General features: G+C 33.5%; 2 protein-coding genes and 1 pseudogene across 2 annotated transcripts; all 3 read left to right on the plus strand.

The window, feature by feature from the left end:
• Positions 1 to 12,180: 12,180 nt before the first annotated feature.
• LOC132799434 (receptor like protein 27-like) lies at positions 12,181 to 17,379 on the plus strand. Its single transcript, XM_060811256.1, has 5 exons — positions 12,181 to 12,466; positions 12,625 to 12,880; positions 13,001 to 13,105; positions 13,712 to 13,839; positions 16,583 to 17,379. The coding sequence occupies exons 1-5, from the start codon at positions 12,181 to 12,183 to the stop codon at positions 17,377 to 17,379; spliced, it is 1,572 nt and encodes a 523-aa protein (XP_060667239.1).
• A 90-nt stretch (positions 17,380 to 17,469) lies between these two features.
• LOC132805393 (receptor-like protein 33) lies at positions 17,470 to 18,273 on the plus strand. Its single transcript, XM_060820230.1, has one exon. It carries the CDS (start codon positions 17,470 to 17,472, stop codon positions 18,271 to 18,273), a length of 804 nt encoding a protein of 267 aa, XP_060676213.1.
• A 392-nt stretch (positions 18,274 to 18,665) lies between these two features.
• LOC107427710 (uncharacterized) lies at positions 18,666 to 22,956 on the plus strand (annotated as a pseudogene).

Raw genomic sequence — 22,956 nt, forward strand, 5'->3', positions numbered from 1 at the left:
GTTTATTTTTGTTTTATGCCAAATTTCTTTAATACAAGTTTACTTACGATTTTATTTATTTCATCTAGTGATGTTTTATTCTAAATTTAATTATTGAATTTTTAAAATGTTTTCAATGTATATATTGAGTTCTAAATTAATATTTGTATTTATGTGCATTCTAAATTATTGCATTCCGTTTAATTTGATATTTCCTTGATTATTTTTTTATGTAAATTTTATTGTGATTTTGCTTATTTTATTTATGACATTTTGTGTACAATTTAATAATTGTTATTAAAATTATTCTTGTTTCTTATTATATATTTTAGATCTTTAATTTAATGTATTTTATTTATAATTTATTTAATTAATTATTCCTTGATTTTTGGGGTACAATTTTTTGGGTTTTGTGAAAATCTTTTAAAAGGAGAACATTTCTAACAGAGTGAATTGTGAGAGTTTTGAGAGAAAACATTATTGCAAATATTTATTATAATTATTTATTTAATTGTTTGGTATTGATTAATTAAGTTTCTTTTATTGTTATACTATTAATATTATAATTGTGTTATAGATTGGGTCACTCACTGAGATGATTAGCATCTTGTATTTTTAAATTTCGTTCCCCTAGGCCCAGGTTGGGAGACCTTGATCGTCTGGTGCGAGCCCGACGTCTCAGTTCTTTGTCGAAAATTCAAGAAGCATTTCCTCCCTTTTTCCTTTCCATCTTGTTTTGCTTCATCTGTCATTGTATTAATTTCATATTTATTTGTATAATACTTTGTATACGGATTGGATAGATATTTGTTTAATTGCTTACTGATTCCCTGTTATTATTTTGGAGAGCTGTAAATTTGTGGAAACAAATTGTAGTAAGGTGGGAGGAATAAGGGGATGTTTCTAGAAGTGTTTTTCGTGCAGAAAAATTTTGTGGTAAGTCCACCCCTTAGGGGAGGTTCTGCCGGATTTTTCATTGGAGGATCCAGTAGAGTTTCTGTGGGATTAGGGCTTATCTAAGGTTTTGGTGAGGAATTTTGGACGGGTCCTGACATAAATCACTCTCAGAAAAAAAACTCTACCATCCATGTACCAGCTTGATTTTGAAAAACAAATTTGGCCCATGAATCTTTGTGATTGACCAAGAAGGCAATGAATGCTGCAACAACAATGAATCACATGGTATCGGATTCTTTATGTTTTTTGTTGTTATTATTGTTATTATTATTATTTATAATATCTATATTTATGCCTGTACAGAGTTTACAACTTCGTGGTCACACAAATCTAACACTTTGTAGCAGGACAAGGACTAAATCACAGAAATGTAATATATTTCTGTTACATAAGAATCAGGCTAATTGCACCTAATCTGAGATCAACCAAAATCAACATACCCTTAGATTATCTTTCACATTCACACCAAACAGACGTCTTTCTTAGAAGCACGACATTCAAAATATAACAAAATCCTAGTAAAACCAAAGTATCCACATTATCATCGCCAGCATTTTTCCACACCAAATTTGTAAATTTGACATGGAATGGTATTTTTTTTTCCTTTTCCACAGGAGCCAAAAACCATAAACAACTAGCGCATAAAAATAATTCACCGTTGAGCAATGAGCTTAATTGGAAGCACTGATTGTTAAACGACATACGGCAAACTGAAGAAGCTGAAATTCTCTGCCCTTCATCTCCTCCGAGGAGCCTAAGAAGTAGGTGCAGAGAAAACGTCTCTGTTCCGTGGGTGGTTCTCCACTGAACTTGGCATCGTTGTTCGTAGAGTTTACGACATGTCGTTTTTTCTTCATTGCAAAATCCCTAATTAAACCAAAAATTCATTGTATAAACCAAAAATTGGTTGTTTATTCAGGCCAAAAACAAAAAAAAAAAAGCAGCTAGTCGTTATCTAGTTATCTATTGCAAATTTGTTTCTCCAGTGCAGTAAGATTATTCTGTCCCTTTGTGTGGAGACTCAGCACTATAACATCAACCATGCAAATGCAAAATTAACCAAATAGCATAAAATATAATCCTTTCTATGCATAATCGAATCAAATATCTGAAAATGTACTTCATTTTTAGCACATGGGACACAATCAACTTTCTGTATTGATAGGTATCCAGATAATCTGCTTTCCATTTTTATAGTTGGAGATAGCATATCCTCTGTAATACTAACAATCTTGATCTTTCGCTAATTATAATGTTTTCTGTTAGTATTAAGTATTCTACAACCAAATTGAAATTCTAGTCTATAATGTTTTCATACTTGAACTCTGCATAACTATTTTCCCAACCATGCAGATCAAACACAGTGCAATGAAATGGTGCCTCTACCGGAGTAAATGTCTTCTAATTTTTCCTCAAGTATTGGTAACAAGTAATTTATACATAGGTTCTGTTCTTTTTTCCCTTTGCCAAGATACCAACCTTTGATTGGGTGCATTTTGGCATCTTGTTATAATATAAATGGTTTTGTTGCTAAGATTAGATTGTTCTGACTCTTTGTGAAGGCTCAACATTATTATAAATATCAATATGCAAATTGTTTATGTTTCTCAGGATTCCCAAAATCATTGTAGCCATTCCTTCCTTTCTCCATTTCCATCTCCCCTCAGGCAAATAAGTTCTTCCTTCCTCATTGTAGTAGGACTTGAGGTGTTTGGTTGGGAATGTATTTCTGCAACATCAAGCCGAGTCACTCCCTTGCATTTGGAAAAATAAAATCAATATATGTGTAATGCATCTTACAGTCTTAGAGAAGAAAATTCAACAGCTTCCAGTTTTCTCAAATGGATATAATCAAGAGCCAGAATTGAATCGAATTGAAACTATAAAACACAATATGCTAAAAACCATGGTTTCTGCTGACCATGAATCTTCGTGATTTGAATCTTTCTGCCGACCAAAAAGGCAAGGAATGCTGCAGCAGCAAAAGAATTACATACTATCCAATTCGTTATGCTTTTTTGTATATAATAGCTGATTCTATGATCATTGATCACCATATTTATGCTTGCAAAGAATTTACAACTTTGGGGAGACACAAGTCTAACAAGTTGAAACAAGGCAATGGATAAAATATTGAAATGAAAGCTCTCCAAGTCTAATACAAATATGATTGCTCTTTGCGTAGACAAATCAACTAAGTGGAGAGGTACAGTTACCGATTCGCAACCTTAGATCCCTTGAAGTTCTTAATTTGGCTAATAATGTAGTTTGAATGAGAAACTTCCTCTGTGCATTGGAAGTCTTAGTGGCAATCTTTTGGTTTTGGACATGAGCATGAATAAGTTTCATGGAACAAATTCCTACAATATTGTTTCCAATGAAAAAATCATTGAGGAATGTCAACTTCAATGGAAATCAACTGGAAGGCTTATTGCCGCAATCTTTCCTCAACTGTAAGAAGTTGGAAATTTTAAACATTGGAAACAATAAGATAAGTGGTTGGAATCTCTTCTAATGCTGTAGGTTCTTGTTTTGAGATCAAACAAATTTTATGGTTCTATAACCAATCCCATGGTTGGATTTCCTTTTAGAAAGTTGCGGATCTTGGACCTCTCCAAAACAAGTTCAATGGTAATTTGCCAACAACATTTTGAGAATTTGAGAGCCATGACGGAAGTAGATAATAAAAAGAAATTGATATATGTGGAAGTATACTATTACCAAGATTCTGTGCTTGTGAAAATGAAAGGCTTCTTTGTTGAACTTATGAAAATTCAAACATTTTCCCTACAACTGATTTCTCAATAAATAAATTCTAAAGGAGAGATTCTGAAATTGATAAGGGACCTCAAATTACTCAAATGCATCAAACTTTTCTGATAACAAATTAATTCGAAGTGTTAAATTGCATTTTAGTAATTCAGTAGGATTCTTTAATTATTGTTATAAAAGAAGGTAAAGTTTCAGCAAAAAATTGTACAAAATTGTTTTTATAGAATTTAAAAGTGAAATTGATATTGTTGCCCTCCAAATTTTATTGGGGTTGACATTTTGAATCTTAAAAAAAATTCCCTAGCAATTTGCATTCTGAACTAACAAAATCCTTGTACCGATGGTCTTCAAATACTAAATGTATATGAGTGTGCAAATTACAAAAATTTCCAAATAAAAATAATGAAAATAAAAAAATAATTAAAGGATTATTAATTTTTAATAAATCAGTTAGCATTTTTTAAAAAAATTGCACATGTAAGTTTCAAAAATAAAAATAAAAATCTATATATATATATATATGTATATATAATAAATATACCAAATATCTTAAAACTATTATTATAAACTATAATATAACAAAAAAATTTTGCATTTGTTATTTATAATATTTTATAAAATATTTTCTACTGTTATTATAAATTTTAACAATAATATATTTTTTTATAAAATATTATTGTTAAAAAATATTTTGTAAAATTACAATATTATTTTATAAAATTTTGTTATATTGTAATAACAAATATAAATATAAAAGATATATAATAAATAAAAAAACATATTTTATAAAAATAATTTTTATGGTGAGTTTTCCTTGTAGAGTTGGATGCCAAAAAGGTTCAAAATTTACATCTAAAGATGATTTGTAAATCATTTAATTTTGGTAAATACTAAATTTTTTATACATTATTAGTTATTATGATTTTGAACGCATATTACTGCACCTTGCTGCATTTTATCTTAGGTCACTGTATATAATTACCTATTGCCGCACGTCACTGCGCGTCATCTCCTTGTACAAGTAGGAAATGGATGTTGAATGTCAGAAAGATTTAAATTTGCAGCTCAAAAGATTTATAAGTTATTTAATCTTGGGAATACTAGTTTTTTACACCTTATGATTTTATACCGATTATTAGCACAAGACCTGCATGAACATAATGTAAGCCGGGGAGCAATTCAAAAAAAATTATCTTTATGACAAATCTTTAGATTAGGTGATAAATAATCTTGTTATAGATTGAAAATAATTTCCTGTTTCCATATACCTCCAGGAGATTTCTCCAATTTTTTATTTAACTTGTAAGTTTCTATTGCTAATTAAAAACAGAAACAAAAATAATGCTTGTGCAACTATTGCCAAAATAATCCCATAAAAGGTATGGAAGTATCTATTTCTATTTGTGTTAGAAGTTAGGCTTATTTTATTGTAAAGTTATCTTTTAAAACGAGTACGGAAATAAAAACTTCTGATTTAAGTATTGAAGAGTTATCAAGCATCACAAAGATAATTTCGGAAGAAAAGCTGAGTCATGCATGCGAACCCTTTAGTTTGGCATGTGCTTGTTTGCTTCATTAAATGAAAGCTGTTATAGTTAGTTGTGTTTGTTACTAAGCTTTGCCAAGTGTTAATTGTGTATGGGTTCTCTTTGTAATTTGGTTTATAAATATTTCCTTTTTATCCAAATTATTCAGGGATGTAATCTTCATAAAATTGATTGGAATTACATGTGCAAGAAATATTTCCCGCGTACATGTGCTCCGACATTGAAATAAAGCCAATGGAATTGAACGGTCTAAGCATACTACAGTACAAAAGGAGAATCATTATTTAGATGAAAAATTAAGAAAGAAGCGCAAAAAAGTAACTGAATCTCACTTCAACCTTACACTTGTTCCAAAGGAGGCTCACAGGGTTATGATGATTCAGGTTGGAAGACAATCATGGCAGCAATCCTACCAATAATGATTGCTAACGGTGTGGTGAACGCGAACGGCCACTAGGCCACCAGTGTGATGGAAGAACGTAAACTGTCTAACAAAGTGATGGATGTGACGAACTATATGTATACATAACTATATCATTTATATTTATAACCTTTTTGTTATTTGGAATTTTAATTAAATCAAAATTACTAATATTTATAATGAGGGCAAAATTATGAATCAGAACTCCATTGTCATAAAAACAAATGACTAATATTTGTAATTGGCTTCAAGATCAACCAAAGATTCCTAACCCCATTCATAAAATTGTAGATATATATTTTACCAATTTACAGCAATATTTGTAGTTTGATAAATAGCTCACTCACTACCCCATTGCTAAGGAGGGGATGGTTAATAGGGTAAAGTAAAATCAATCTTAATCTCATATGGTGAAGTTAACCAACTAGTACCCCTAATCCAAAAATTTGTTGTATAGCCCTATACATTTGGTGTTTTAGGTAGTCTGTTTTTCTATTTTATTTAAGAGATTAAACACATGTAAATAAATATACTATTATGATTAAAAAAAAACAACTGTTTATCATAATTAATAAGGATTATTTTATAAATGGTTTGAAATGGTTGTCAGTTCCGTATTTTTTTTTCCCCTTTAATCTCCTTATAGCTAGTTTTCTAAAATTTTATATGTAGTTAGATGAAAAACGTAACTATAATATAAAATATAAAGCAATCCTATTCAACTAAAGTAAAAACTTTGAAGGAGAAAAAATGAAAGAAACCAAAAATATAAATATTAATCAAACGATAACTAAAAGTCTCTTTGTAACATCCCACATCGGTTGGAGAGGGGCACGAAGCGGTCTTTATAAGGCTGTGGATACCTCTTCCTTCAAGACGCGTTTTGACAAAACCTTGAAGTCAGGAGGAGAGAGGAAGTGAACCCTGGTCCAAAGAAGACAATATCTTGATGCGGGTGGACTGGACCGTTACACTCTTATAGAATTCCATTTTTTTTTTTTTAAATTTTCTTTTTCTAGGCAGCATTATTAGTTGATTGTGAAGTCCACTATTGCCGTCAAACTGGGGCAACTTTTTGTATAGCAGTTGGTCGAAGGCTAAATGTTCCAAGTCAATTGAAGGTGGCAGTAACATACAGAGATCAGGACACATGGAATGGACTTTGCGAAGGTCTCAAATAAACTTGTGTATATATAACATGAATTGACTGGTAGGTCTTGATAGTCATATTCCAAATTGCAGTTGATTTCTTATCATCTTATTGATTAGAATTTGGACCACTTCATAACTAACCGACATATGGAAAAAGGAAGTAATGCTCTGTTTATGAACAGAATGCAAAACCTACCGTAACAAATGCGTATAATCCACTGTAACAATATATATATATATATATACATCTATATAGATTCTATATCTATAGATAGCTATACTGATCTAGTCATGATTCCGTGAGTAATATATCTATATCTATATCTATATCTATCTATACATAGATATACTGGTCTATATAACAAAATCAAAGAAATTTACTAGTCTGTTCATGACTCCGTGAGGGAAATAAAATGTAAATGGATTAGAAAATTTTATTAGTTTTATAATGCCAAAGTAAAGTCATACAACATAAGCTGTGTTGATCAAATTCTTTGTTCATTAAAATGGTCTTTCTATGTAACTTGTTATGCTGGGTAGTTCACTTGTTTTCAGCCCCTAAGGGCTCTCTAGGGTGTTGCTAATATATTGACTCTATGTGTTCATATCAATTTACTCTCTACATTCAAACAAGATATCATTTTAAACATTTTTGTGCCTTAATATATACTAGAATGTTAAATTTATTTGAGTAATGTTCAATGTGAGAAACAAATGGTGTTAGAACCAGATAAACCTTAGTTCAGTCTGCAGCCCTATTCCAGAATCACTCATCAGAGGACCCTGATGACTTGTATATATACATATAATACATATATAAGCCTACCATCATACTCCATAAATTTTATAGAAACAGATTTATCATTTACCATTTTTTAAAACCCAAATAAACAAAGAAAGAGGAAATATAAGGTATATATTACAGAATATTTTCTTCTGTTTACATTTTTTGCATACTTGTCATTTTGATTGGTGAAATTATAATGTACTTTAGATTCTTGCATTTCAGTTTTGTTGCTATTCATCTCTATTTGTTTCTCACAAAAGTGTTTTTAAGTGTTAGTCAGTCCTTGATATATGTATATATATATATATATAATTTTTTTCAAAATAACATTTTCTTATCCTTATATACGTACAAAACACACATTATATTGTCTGATTATCACTTTTAGGCAACTTGACTGACATTGGTGAAGGGTAATTGGAGGACGTCAATTAAAGACGTCTCATCTCTGCCAATCAGAAAGACAATTGGAAATCAACTTTGCAAAAGACTAAAAGACTTTTATATAACTGGTGCATATACACACGCATATAATATATATATATATATATATATTTATAAAATATTATTGGTGTATGTAATTGGTGCTAGACATCTCTTCATCAAACACATCTGTCAATTCTATATACTGGTCAAGTTAGCTACTTAAAAATTGATTAATTTGTTGAATAGACCGCCTGAATACTGACACTTGGAAAATGGAACATGCAAAAAGGAATCGTTAAAAGTCTTCCCCAATATTCACGCTTTAGACGAAGACTGCAAATGACCAAATGCTTTTAAAAGTTGGCTAGCTTGCGTTATTATTCATGCACTAGATTCGTTTGTTTGGAAAATGAAAGATGATTGTGTAATATAATGTTATTTCGGTGACATGATTTATATGGGAGTTCATAAATTCCTTCTAATTTTCTTTTTAAATTAAAGTTTTTATTTATGATTCTGTTTACCACTTCATATATAAATAAGATTAGATCCTCCATCGGCTTATTTTTATTAATATAAAATCAAGTCATATTATCAATAATATCCCCAAAAAATAAATCATATTATCTTAAAAAAATTAATAGATTAATGATTAAATTTAAGATAAACATGTTTGACATATATTTGGATATATATATATATATATATATGTCATAAACAAATGAAAATGGTATATACCTGTCCATTATAATTTTCAGCAAAAAAAAAAAAATACCTGTCCATTATAATAAAATGCATGTGAAATACATTCTATAACTTGGTACACGGTTTAACGAATTATCTATTTTGGAGTTTTGACCATATTGTTAAGAATGACCATAGTTTAAAAAAAAAAAAAAAAAAAAAAAAAAAAAAAACGAAGGTTACAATAAGTCATATGGAAGTGCGTCCCCTTAGAAAGAGATCACATCAAACGGTTCTTTCAGAAATTTGGTATGTTAATTAATAGAAAGGGCAAGCAGCTCTCTTGTTTCTTACTCCACAAGCATGGACACACAGAACTCACACAGGTTACACTGACATTTGTTTTTTAAATTAAACAAATATTACACCGACTTACATTCTTATAAGTGCCCAAATATTTCCACTGTTAGAGTATTAATTAATTAATTAAGCCTGCTATTAGGTTCTAAAGGCATTAATCTCAGTATACATTCTATAAATAAATATATTGATCATGGGTTGGTTTTCATGGCTTTATACGCTCCTCTTCCTTTTTATTTCTCCGTGTCTCTTCTTCATCGATATGATCTCTATCCTCCTCAATTTCCTAATTTCTTTCAGGTGTGTCACATCGACGAGAGCAATGCTTTGCTTCAATTATCCTTATACACATATCGTGGTAAGACAATATCTTGGAGGATAGAGATAAATAGAAAATTATTTTATAAAAAAAAAGTAAATAAATAAAAAATTGTTTCCGCATTAAAGAATAGAGATTTTTTACTTTTTCTTTGTTTTATTTTTACAAAGGAAAGAATAAAGATTTATTTCATACGTACCCAAATATTTTAAATTATTTTCCACTAGCTTTTAATTTAATCAGATTATTACAAACATAAAAGGCTGATGGCATTATAATCAGGATTTAAAAGTTGACACCATAGATTATTGGCATAGGCCATCTTTATCTTTTAGTTTGTTACATTTTGTATGTTTCCAACCAGTCATACTGTAAATAATCACAAATATTTATTTATTTTTTAATTTGAAAGACATAAGCTCAAAATTTGTCAATTGGTCACTACAACTTAAACATGCTTCACAAAAGCATGAGTAGCTCTGTTTCCACGGACTTCAATTTGTTGTACAGCTTTCACTTTATCAAAATTTTTCCACACGGCCCCTATGATTGAGTAATGTTTACTCCTTGAAACGTGAAACCAAGGGTGTTGGAAGTAGTTCCACCTCAGTTAAACTGAAGATCATTTCAGTCAGCTCAGCCCTATTCCAGCCATATTATTCATGTTTTAAGCCTATATCGTATATATTTACCAACTTCCACCAATATTGAAATTTGGATCAATAGCTCACTAATTGCTCGAATATTGCTCAGGAGGGGATGGTTAATTGAGTAAAGTGAAATCAATCTTAATCTTATGGAGTGAAATTAACCCATTAACCCTTTGTTTAGTGTTTTTGGTAATCTGCTTTTCTTTTTTATTCAAGACATTAAACATACATATTAAAATAATACTATTATGATAAAAAAAAACACAAATGTTTATCATAAATAACAAGCCTTACTTTGTAAATGGTTTGAAATGGTTTTCAGTTTAGTATTTTTTTCTTTATTTTTTTTTTTTTGGCCCCTATAATCTTCTTGTAGCCTTTAAAAAAAAAAAAAAAAAAAAAAAAAAAAAAAAAAAAAAAAAACTTTGTAGTTAGATAAAATACCTAACAATATATTACAGGAAACATAATCCAATCCTATTCAAGTAAGGTAAAAACTTAATTTGAAGGGGGAAAAAAATAAAAGAAGCCAAAAAACATAAATGTTGATCAAATAATAACAAAAACTAGGCAGCAGTATTAGTTGATTGTGGAGTCCAGCAATGCCGTCAAATTGGGGCAACTTTGACTATAGCAGTTGGTCAATTAGAGGTAACAAAACAAGTAACATACTGATCAGGACACATGGAAAGCAACTTTGCAAAAGACTATAGACTTATATATAATAGGTGCAAAGTATTCATTCATGCATATACGTTTGAGACTTGGCAATAGGAAGGACCTACTTGGCTTCTTGACTCTATCTAGGACGATGTACGTTCTTCTATTTAGTTTGTTGATTAGATTATCGATAACCAACCAGATTATCGACACTTGGAAAATGGAAAAAATGAATCATTTGAAGTCCTGCATAATGTAACACCAAATGACCAAATGCTTTAGATGAAGACACATTGTAGATGTCTCCCTAGTTAATAGTAGAGTTGGCTTAGATTGCATTATCGAGCAAGTATAAATAAACTAGTGCAGATAAGAGAATTTTTCATTTAATTTTGAAATCAAGCTTAAAGTAACACACAGAGAAACAAAAAATATATGGCAAATTACAAAATATAGTCTCCCCTATTTTACATTTTTTCACATATCAGTCATTTTGTTTGTGGATATTATAATTTATCCTCTTTATATTTCAGTTTTGTTTCAATTCATTCCCATGTGTCCTCCGAAAATGTTTTTTAAGTATTAGTCAATCCTTGAAATTTTTTTCAAAATAACACTTGCTAACTTTATTTTTATATACAAACAACTATATTTTATTACTTTATTTTCCATGTTTTCTTAGTTTATTTTTTTAATCTTTTAATATTTTCTTTCCATATTTTCATTAAAACTATGTGTTACTTCAGTTTGGTCAAGTTAACTAATAATTCAAAATCGATTATTTGTTAATTAGATTATGGACTACTTGAATAATGATATTTGGAAAATCAATATATATATATATATATATAAAAGGGAATCATTAAAAGTCTAGCATAATGTACACCAAATCATGAACAAAATTGCTTTAGATGATGGGACGACAACAGCACACAGTGACTATATATATATATATATATACATACGACAATTAAACATATGCATAAGATTCATTTTTCAGTAAAAAATAAAAAAATGGTATTGTAATATATTTCGCTCACATGATAATGTTATACATGTAAGTTTTTTGAACCATCTATTAATTATTATGTAGCAGTCTGACCATCTCTGTAATGGTCATAACGTGTTATCCGGTGAATTTATTTCGCAAGCATGCATATGACCATATCCATTCCATAAAGCAGTCTTAAGAAAAGAAAACAAATTGAAAAGTCAAAAAGCAATTTGGAAAATTGCTCACCCATAGAAAGAGATATCAAAAAGTTGTTGCAGAAATATGGAAACAAGATTGCTCGTTTCTTACTTTGCATGCATGGACATAAAAGTAATACGGTTACATAGACTTGCATTCTTATAAATACCCACATATTTCCACTATCATAGAGTATTAGTTAACGTTTAAGCCCACTATTGCTAGTCCTAAAAGCATTATTTCTCAGCTACACTTGTGAGTAATAATAATGATCATGGGTTGGTTTTCATGGCTCTATTATATGCTCCTCTTCTTTTTTATTTCTTCCTCTGTCTCTTCTTCATCAATACCTCTATCCTCTGCTCCTTCTCCGTTTCCTTCCTTTCCATCGTGTCACATTGACGACAGCAAAGCTTTGCTCCAATTCAAGAACTCATTTTCCATTGATTATACCCTTGCTAATGATTATTGTGGTCCTGATGTTCGATCTCCAACGATCTCTTGGGAGAGTGGCACAGATTGTTGTGGATGGAGCGGAGTCACCTGTAATGACATAACAGGTCATGTGATTGGTCTCGATCTTACTTGAGGCATGCTTCGGGGAATTATTCATTCCAACAGCAGCCTTTTCCTTCTTCGCCATCTCCAGACTCTAATCCTCTCATTAGAGAATGATTTCAAGGCTCCAACATTCCCCCTGAATTTGGTACGTTTACAGATTTGCTGCACCTTGATATCGATGATGCTAATTTTGCAAGGGATATACCACTCGAATTATCCTACCTATCTAAGCTTCAAACACTTGAAGTTTGTGGTGGAAATCAACAACTGAGACTAAACACATCTACCTTTGAAAGAATTGTCACAAACCTAACCAATCTACAAATCCTCGCTTTCGATTTTGTTGATATGTCTCGTGATAATCCTGCTTCTTTGATGAATTTCTCATCTTCTTTGAATATTCTTCAGCTCTGGTATTGTGGCTTACAAGGGAATTCACCCAATACCATCTTCCACCTACCAAATCTTGAAAACATTTATTTAGAAGGTAATGAAAGTCTGACCGGTTCTCTACCTAAATATAACTGGAGCAGTTCACTCAGGGAATTGAGTCTTTCTTATACAAATTTCTCAATAGATGTACTTGATCTAACTAGAAATTTGAAGTCATTGGATGGATTGTACCTTAGCAACTGCAGGTTCATAGGATCATATCCTGTTTTGTTTGGTAACTTTACACAACTTACTTCCATAGATCTCTCCTTCAATAATATCAGTGGCCAGATCCCATGGTCGTCTTTTAATTCAGAGCGTCTCACTTACTTAATTCTTGATGATAAAAATTTTATAGGTGAGCTTTCTGTGAAGTCCAGCCGCACCACCACTGCACCGACAATGTGAAGACTGCACAGCCACCATCTTTGACAATGGTTGCTGCATTTAACACCGAACTCCAACTTGCTCAACAATTGTGGGCTACTGTCAGAAGCTGTTGAAGATTGTGGCCATGCAACCGACCTTGTAAGCCTATAAATAGGCTACATCCCGTTGCATGCAAGCCAAGCCAAGAGAGCAAGCTCAATATTATCTCAAGTGAGGAATATTGAGAGAAAACTCCGAGAAAGAGAGTGTTTAAGTTCCAGAGAGAGCTTGAGAGAAGAGTGAGTAATTCCAGAAAGAATTTGACAGTGTAGAGAGAGATTCCACGTGAGAATCTCCACGAGAGAAGTTTTTTATTTTTGTATTCTATTTCCAGAGAGTAATAGAATTCTTTTTATTTTTCTTATCATATTTCTTCTCTAAAGTGGTCAGAGAACCACAACACTTCCTAAAATTGATAGTTATAATTCTACCCAAATTTCTCTCTCACCTCATTCTTCAAAAAACAAATCACTTGGTCCTGTTCATTGGAATTTTGAATATCTTTTATTAGATTGTCAGGACCCGTCCAGAATTCCTTCCCCGGAATCCTAGACAGCCCTGATCCCAGGGAAACCCTACCGAACTCTCCAACGGAAAATCCGGCAGAGCCTCCCCTAAGGGATTTACTTACCACAAACTACCTGCACTGAAAACACACTTCTAAAAATATCCCCTTATTCCTCCCATAATACTACAAATTGATTCCACAAATTGCAGCACTTCAAAATAAATACAGTAATCCAGTGCAAAATAAATACAACAAGAGTGAAAGAAATATTACAACTGCAATAAAAGAATAACAGGGTACTGCCGAACTAAAACAGCGAGGAAGATCAAGTCCGCTCCGAGTGAACACCGACAACCTGGTACCTAGAGGAACGGAATTTAAGAGTGTGAGATGCTAATCATCTCAGTGAGCGACCCTACTACTCTACACTATCATACCACGGTAATAGGTATATAAATAATAATTAGTTGGAAATAATAATTTCTCTCAAAACCCTTACAATTCTCTCAGTTGGAAAGGTTCCCCTTTTTAAAACATTTTCACAAACCCTTTATTCATATTTCCCGAAAACCAAGACATCAATTAAATACCAGAAGCGGTAACAATTATATTTTTAATTCCAATTCAGTTTCCAAACATTTTATTTTTAAAACACAGTTCTGAAAATCATTTGATGCACCCACTATATACCAGTGGCGCCAACAGTACCCAGCGTCCCAAGGTACCGCCAGACAGGAGGTTATAGAAAGAAACCGGCATACGGTCGCGTGGCGTCCCACTGCGCCGCTGCTAACCTGGTGTCCCGGCCAAAGGGGGGTGGCCGCCCTCTCCGATGGCATCCACAGGACACCCTCATAATATCAACCGCGCGCTACTCACACCCACCTGCGCGCTAATCACAACTGTGTGCACACTAACCATATCACATATACCATATCACATAATCAGAACACCAGTACGTGCACGGTGCATCTAAAAATTATAAAATCCATAAATTTAAATCATAAAACAAATTTCACATTTTTCATAAGCATAGCGGGCATAATCCATCCGCTTGAACGGGGAAATTCTCCACAATTTCCTTATAATTAATACCATAAATCCCATGATTTTCAAATCCACCAACTCCCAAAATCCATCAATTCAAATATCCACATTTTTTCCAAGCATAAATAATTTCTCGAAATATCATAATCAAATCCCATAATATTTTATGGGCATATTTCATAAAAATTGAAATCACCAATATAACCAAATATTTTTCTTGAAATATTTGAAAATCAAATCGTGCCCAATTTACCATTAAAACCACACCAATTTCAAAATCCTCAAAACCATAAAATAATTCCACATGGCATAAATTGTAGAATTCATATTTTCTTAAATCCAATAAATTCATAAATAATTCTACAATAAATCCAATAAATATTTGGCACATAGAAATTAAATTCCAAATATTTAATTCACACATAATATATTCATCAATTAAATTCCCCAAAATTAATTTGAAGGTGGGTCACTCACCTGGAGCACGCAATTAACCCATGATCCATTACGGGATCAATTTTACGACTCACCGGTGCTCCTAGAACAAAATTCACAGACAGTCAAATAAATTAATATTTTATTCGGGTAAATAATACCCGGTACCCGGGGGGTCAAAACACAAACGATATCTAGAATTTACGAGTTATATACTGAATCGAAGCTCGAGTGATGCTAATCACAGATCCGGTCTTAATTTTCGATGATCGTACCCGACGGGGTTTGAATTTTATCGGGAAGCTTTTCGGGTTTCTGCAGACTGGAGCTGGCCGGAAATTTTCGGGTACTCGCCGGAACAGTAATTTCCGGCGGGCCGCCACGTCACCGGCAACCGTCGCCGGAACAGTATGCTGGGTGTATGGCGCGTGTACTGTAGGCGTGATTTTTGGTGGGTAGGCCGGACTTGAGGAGAGGATGCTGGGTGTATGGCGCGTGTACTGTATATCGGCCGGAATAGTGCCGATTCGCGGTGGCCGGCGGTAGAGGGGGAAAAATCGCCGCCAAACTTCGGACGTCCGATCCGGGCGCGTCCGGCGGCCGTTCGCAGTGAAATTTGGAGGTTTTGCCGGAAATGAGGTGGGCAAGCTTTCTGTCCGGCGCGTGTACAGTAACTCGGCCGGAACAGTGGCAAAATCCGGTGGCCGGCGGTGGCTCTCTCTCTCTCTTCTCTCTCTTTCTCTCTCTTCTCTCTCTTCCCCGAGAGTTTTTCAAAATTAAAACCCTGCGTGACACTGTTCATGCCACGTGGACCAATCAGAAACTGACACGTGGCATTTCACTGTTCACCGACCCAAAAAAAATATTAAAATAATACGGTATCCGGTAAACTTCAAACGTCCATAACTTTTTAACCGGATGTCCGTTTTGAGCGTGCCGCTAGTCTGTGAACTCGTATCGACGAGCACTTCACAACCATGCATGAGTCAAAGCTCAATTCCCCATAAACACAAAGTCAACTCCGGCACCCCTTGGACAGTTTGGACCGCAACTTGTTTCGTCCATAACTTTCAAACCGTAGCTCCGTTTTCGACGTGCTACCAGTCTACGAACTCGTGGAATCGTGCACTTCGCCACGGTGCCCTAGTCATCTCGAAATTCCCACCGAGTCTAAAAGTCAACTTTTGACCCCTTTGGTCAACGGTCAACAGTCAACCTCGGTCAACGTGCACGGATTCCGGTGCGATTTGGGACGGGGTGTTACATGATAACTTGCTAAATGGAACAATTCCAAATTGGTTATTTGCTCTTCCATCTTTGAAGCATTTACGCCTTCGAAATAACAAATTCACTGGCCACATTCCGGAATTCCTGACAACTTCTTTGATTGAGCTTTCTTTAGGAGATAACAAACTAAATGGGTCAATTCCAATATCAATCTTTCAGCTAGTGAATCTTACTTCTTTAGATCTTTCATCCAATTCATTGAGTGGTTTTCCACAAATAGATCTTTCATTGAATACACTTTCGTCACACAATTCTATCTCCTCCAAACACTCGACCAACCATAGCATTTTTCCTAATTTAGAATGTCTAAGACTTTCGCACACTAAAATTGAAGGAAATATTCCTGAATGGATATTCAAAGTGGGTAGGGATTCTTTGACTTATCTTAATCTTTCTCACAACTTTCTGACACATATAGATCGATTTCCATGGAAAAATTTGCAGTATCTTGATCTTCACTCCAACATCCTTCATGGACATCTTCCAATTCCACCACCATCCATTAAAGTCTTTTCTATATCACACAATCAACTGATTGGAGAGGTACCTTCACTGATTTGCAACCTTAGTTCCCTCGAAGTTCTTGATTTGGCTAATAATAGTTTGAGTGGGAAACTTCCTCCATGTATTGGAAATTTAAGTGACAATCTTTCAGTTTTGGCTCTAAGAATGAATAAGTTTCATGGAACAATTCCTACAAAATTGTTTGCAAAGAAAAATATGCTAAGAAATCTGAACTTGAATGGAAATGAATTTGAGGGTTCGTTGCCATGATCTTTGCAAAACTGTAAGAACTTGGAGGTTTTAGACATTGGAAACAATAGGATAAATGGTACATTTCCACATTGGTTAGAGTCTCTTCCAATGCTGCAGGTACTTATTTTGAGATCCAACAAATTTTATGGCTCCATTGCCAATCCTATGGCTCGATTTCCTTTCAGAAAGTTGCGGATATTGGACCTTGCCCACAATGAGTTCAGTGGGAAATTGCCAGCAGAATATTTTAAAAGTTTGATGGCAATGATGGAAGCAATTACCACTAAATTCGAATATATGGGAGAAGATTATTACCAAGATTCTGTATCTGTTGAGATGAAAGGCACATTTATGGAACTAGTGAAAATTCTATCTATTTTCACTGCCATTGATCTCTCCAAAAATAACTTTGAGGGAGAGATTCCGAAAGTGCTTGGGAATCTCAGATCACTCAAAGGGCTTAACTTTTCTCACAACAAATTGACGCGTTCTATTCCTCCATCATTGGGAAACTTAAGCAGTCTTGAATGGTTAGACTTTTCTTCAAACCAGCTTGTTGGTAGGATTCCTCAACAGTTGACAGATATAACATTTCTCGAAGTGTTGAACCTTTCCAATAATAGGTTGGATGGATCCATTCCAACCGGCAAGCAATTTGATACATTTGGTTATTCTTCCTACAGTGGAAACATGGGGTTATGTGGACTTCCATTGACCAAATCATGCAGCAATAATATTGATGAGGCACAAAAAGAAGGTGATGAGGATGAGCAAACAAATGGGTTTGACCTTTGGAAAATTGTAGTGATAGGCTATGGATGTGGAGTGGTGATTGGAATATCAATTGGATACATGGCGCTTTCAGATAGAAGAATTGCTCTGTTTTTTATGAAAAAGCTTGAAGGAGAATGATGGATTAGAAGGATCAGACGTTGGAAAGGTTGATGGATAATGTTCAAATATGCTGAACATGTCATGTGGATCTGGATGTGGAATTTCTCCGAAAGATTTGAATCTTCTCTCTGGTAAGAACTTTTCCAAAGCCCCTTTTTTTAAAAAAATAAATAAATAAATAAGTTAAACCTTATGTGCTGGTAGCAATCAATCTCCTCTCCGGTAAGACTTTTTCAAAACCGCTTTTTAAAAATTGGTTAAACCTTATGTGCTGGTAGCTAATAATTTACACTTACATAGGAGTTTAATTATTATTATTATTATTATTATTATTATTATTTGCCTATGATTGTTTTTTGTTTCTCTCCTTGTGAAGACTCTAACATTATAATATATATGGACAATGTAAAATGGACAACAATGTCGGAAATTATCATTTTAATGAAAATCCTATTCCTATTTTAAATTCACATTTCAATTCTGGAATGTAAATGCAATCAATTGTATATTCACGTACATTTTAATTCTTGACAACTACTTTTCTATTACAAGATAAAGTTTTAAGTTACATTTTTTCAAAACATTACTTAAATATAAATATATCTACTTTGTTATCTAGTAAAAATATATTTTTAAAAAATTTTAAATTGAATTATAGTAATTCAATAAGGTTCTCTAATTTTTTTTTTTTTTGTGAATATTCTAATTCTGTTTATAAAATATTAAAGTTTTTGGTAAAAGTTTTACAAAATTGTGTTCTATGATCACTCGCACTATAAGTTGATAACCCTAAAATGAAACAAAAAAATAAATATAATGAAGTTATGTAATAATTTTCAAAATTAAAAAAATAATAATAATAATAATAACAAAATATTATAAATGGAAATATAGAGACATTTTTATAAATGCCAACAGTTGCACGACGTCGTATATGTTCCTGAATCAACGTTTACTGGTTTCGTTTGGCAGCTACTCACACTTTCTCAAAAATAAAACTGCGGCTTGGAAGAATTTGAAGCAGGGGCTTCAGCTTCAACGTTTTGCTCGAAGGTTAGCATTCATAGAAACGACAGCGTTTCAACTCCGTTGAGAACTCAGTTCTCTAGCTTCGGGGCCTACCAATCGGGCTTCCCCAGAAAATCATTTCCGTTGTCTATCCGGAAAGCTCCACAGAATCGAACCGGTCCATTTCCACAACCGCATTGCAATCGCATCACACTTTTGACCGTTGCCCGATAGTTCTTGGTGGGTCGGACCTAACCATGGCTCTGGTCGACAAAGCCGTGCCTTGTTCTGGTGCCACTGGTGCTGGTGCGTATGTTCTTCTCGATTTTTCTGTTTGGTTGCTAAGAAAATGTAGTTTAAAAAAAAAAAAAAAAAAAAAAAAAGAAGGGAAAATTAGAACATAGTGTGTTCAATGTTGGGTCTTCTTCTCTTGGTTAAGTTTGAGAGGAAAGTGTTCTCCTATTGTGGTTTGTCATTTTGAGGTGGTTGTAATTCTAGTGCAGGGATACTTATGGATGGTACATAAAGCCCCTGGCACACATAGTTGGATTTGGCAATCAGAAGTCACAGGCTTTTTGTGATGTTGGCTGAGAGTCTACGTGAACAGAGATTGGATCCTCTTCAACATTTGGGTTGGAAGAATAAGGGTATCCCACAAAACTTTTACTTCTTTGGCTTCTTTTCTCTTATTGATTACATTGTTTTAATAAAGATTAAAGAGTTTGCTTATTTTGCTTAAAACGTCCAAAAGTTCATCAAACAATAATAAGTTAAAGATTTGCGAATTCTTATAGATTATTCGTTGGTAGAATGGAAAGAATTAGGGGAAGAAGGCCCCACAGGTAATGAATGGGAAGATCAAAAAGTTGGAAGAAGAAGGGATTTTTTGAAGTTTATACTTGTAGAATAAGTGGTGAAGGAGTAAAGTTTATGCACATATGTATGAGCTTATAAATTTTTCTTAGGAATGTTGTTTAAGGGCAAAAAAGTAAAAAATGATGTGATCTTGTAGAAGTTGTTGTTTCTTTTTATTTAGAGGATAATTGTGTAGAAGTTGCTGTTTCTTTTTATTTAGAGGATAAACTAATTGTGAAAACCGTGTTATGATATGGTATTCTCTTCTGCAGGTAGCATCTTAACTGGTAGAAGCCCTGAAGAGCTGGATGTATTGAAAACGAGTGTAACTTTGCTATGGGATGCTGGGTTAAGAGTAGAGTATCTGTCACGATGCTGGGTTAAGAGCAGAGTATCTGTCTGGTGGTGAATTGCTTTTAAAGGAACCTGATCTCCTGCTTATGAAGATAGCGGGGCTGCAGTTGTACCTGGTGACTGTCAATACGATGCTCAACGTACCATTGCATATATGCATATATAGACATCTATACAAAGACACACACACTGACACATTTTGCAATGTTAATGTAGTTACTGTTCATGTAGGTTAACAGGCATTTTTCATCTGAAGGCAGAAACGTTGAGTTCTTTTATGATCCAGTGACAAGTTTAGTAAGGTTTATTGTCATCCTCTTTGGTTGTGCTAGAAGTTGCAATGACTGGCCCTAAAAATGGAAAGTGTGTGTTAAAGTTTTGATATACATTGTTTGAGTGACAGTTGTTGATCCTAATTGCTAAATGTGATAGCAGTGAGGAGGTCATAGCTATTAAGACTTCCATGAACACCTTATATAGTAAGAAGGCCATTGTTGTGGCAGCTGGTTGTTACAGTGGGTCACTGATGCATGACCTCTTTAGAGAATCTGAAATTGTGCTGGATGCCCCCCGTAAAACCTCAAAAGGTGTGAATCTATAAGGGAATTGAAAGAGTATCCATGATGAGTAGAGAAAGAAGGGATAAGCACTCGAAACTTTTGTCCCAAGTCCAACTAAGTTTTCTATTAAATTGGGTCAAATTTTATGTGAAACTTCTTTTAGACAACTTATTAGGTAAAGAGTACAATGCAAGATATAACAATTTAGTCCAGTTTTTTTTTTTTCCTTTTTGTTTTTTTTTGGGGGGAAAATTTTAATTTCAATTTTGATTTTTTTCTTTGTATGAACACTTGGATAGTGTACGCTTCTTTCTGGTTTGCTTGCTTTCCATCTTTTATTTGCCCTTCCGTTATTATCTTTCATTTTAGGCATAATTTTGTGCTTTCTGACTCATTGGTAACGAAGGGTTGAGATATATAGGGTCGTAAGAGAATGTCATATTGACATTGAAATATGTCAGCATATTATGTGGATTTGCTGTGTGTTTCTTATAGCTTGGTTCAGAAAGCTAGAGCAATAGCTAACTGATATTACTCTGCATGACAGGGTCACCTGTTAGTGCTCGAGAATTTTGATTCCATTTATCATGGTCTGATGGAGGCTGGATATGTCAACCTTCAAACTGCAACTCCACTTCCCAGAATCTTGACTTCAGAAGCATCTGATCGTGGGCAGGCATTGTCTATTTCAATGACAGCCACTATGGATTCGATGGGGAACCTTTTTCTTGGTATAATTTAATAGTTATCTTGTGGACAATATGGTTGACATGAAAACATTTTTCTCTTTACTAATGACTTCTGTTCTCTGCTATGAAATACATGATTTCATGTCTTTAGTTTATGAAATATACTTAACTAATTCCTTACAATAATATACTATCTCTATTCCTATATTTCAATTTGTTACTAAGAATTCTGTTACATTGGCAGGAATAGAATTGTTACCTCACCTTTTTCCGCACTCTCTCTAATCAGTTGATTTATGTGATATATTTGTTTCTAAGCTTCTTGTGTATCAGGTAACTTCACAGTGAGTACCTAATACATACTTTCACCGGACCTAACAATCTGCCAGTTTGTTGGATTCAACACTGAAGTAGAAGAATCCATGGTTAATAGCATATGGAATAAAGCCATGAAATTCTTTCCTAAACTAAGAGAACAAACCTTCTCAGATTTTATTAAGAACAGAAGACTGCAAACAGGATTGAGACCCTACAGTGAGTCCTAAATCCCAATCTTCTTTATAACCTCATTAAAAAGAGGTAGATGTAGATTATTGGATTTCTAGGATAGATATTTTATTTGTGCCTACATTTGAAGTGTGTCATTTAATGTGAAATTAAGGAATGTCTATAATCTTTGGTGTCTCAGTGCCTCATGGGAAGCCAGTAATTGGGCCTGAGCCAAGTTTGCCAAATGTGTTTCTTGCAACCGAGAATGAAGGAGGAGGACTTTCCATGGTAATATTCCTTGTTATCTTTCCTAAGATATAAAGCAACCTAAAGTTTCTATAATATCGATATGCATTATAGTAGCTAGTTTTACTGTTAACCCATGGTTCTGTCCATCCTATTTACCGGCCAAGCTAGAGTGGACAATCACTTCTCATGAGTTTGTATGTATTCAGCATATGTCATAACTTTTGGTAGTTATTCTGGTCCAAATTTGTAGGCGCTGGGGACTGCTGAAATGGAAGCTGATATGCTGCTGGGCAATTCGGGAAAAGTTTGATTCCGCATCTTTTGCTGTTCAAGGCCGACTTTGTTAATAAGACAAATTCAAGTCTGCACATGAGTATGTAACTGCACGTATAATTGTTGTATTTCATGTAGTCATTTTCAAATATTTTCTCTGTAAATTAACAAGAACAACCACAAATGCAGTTAAATAACAAAATGAAAGTATTATTTAATTAGAA

This window comes from Ziziphus jujuba, chromosome 9, assembly GCF_031755915.1.
Source record: "Ziziphus jujuba cultivar Dongzao chromosome 9, ASM3175591v1".
Taxonomy (NCBI): domain Eukaryota; kingdom Viridiplantae; phylum Streptophyta; class Magnoliopsida; order Rosales; family Rhamnaceae; genus Ziziphus; species Ziziphus jujuba.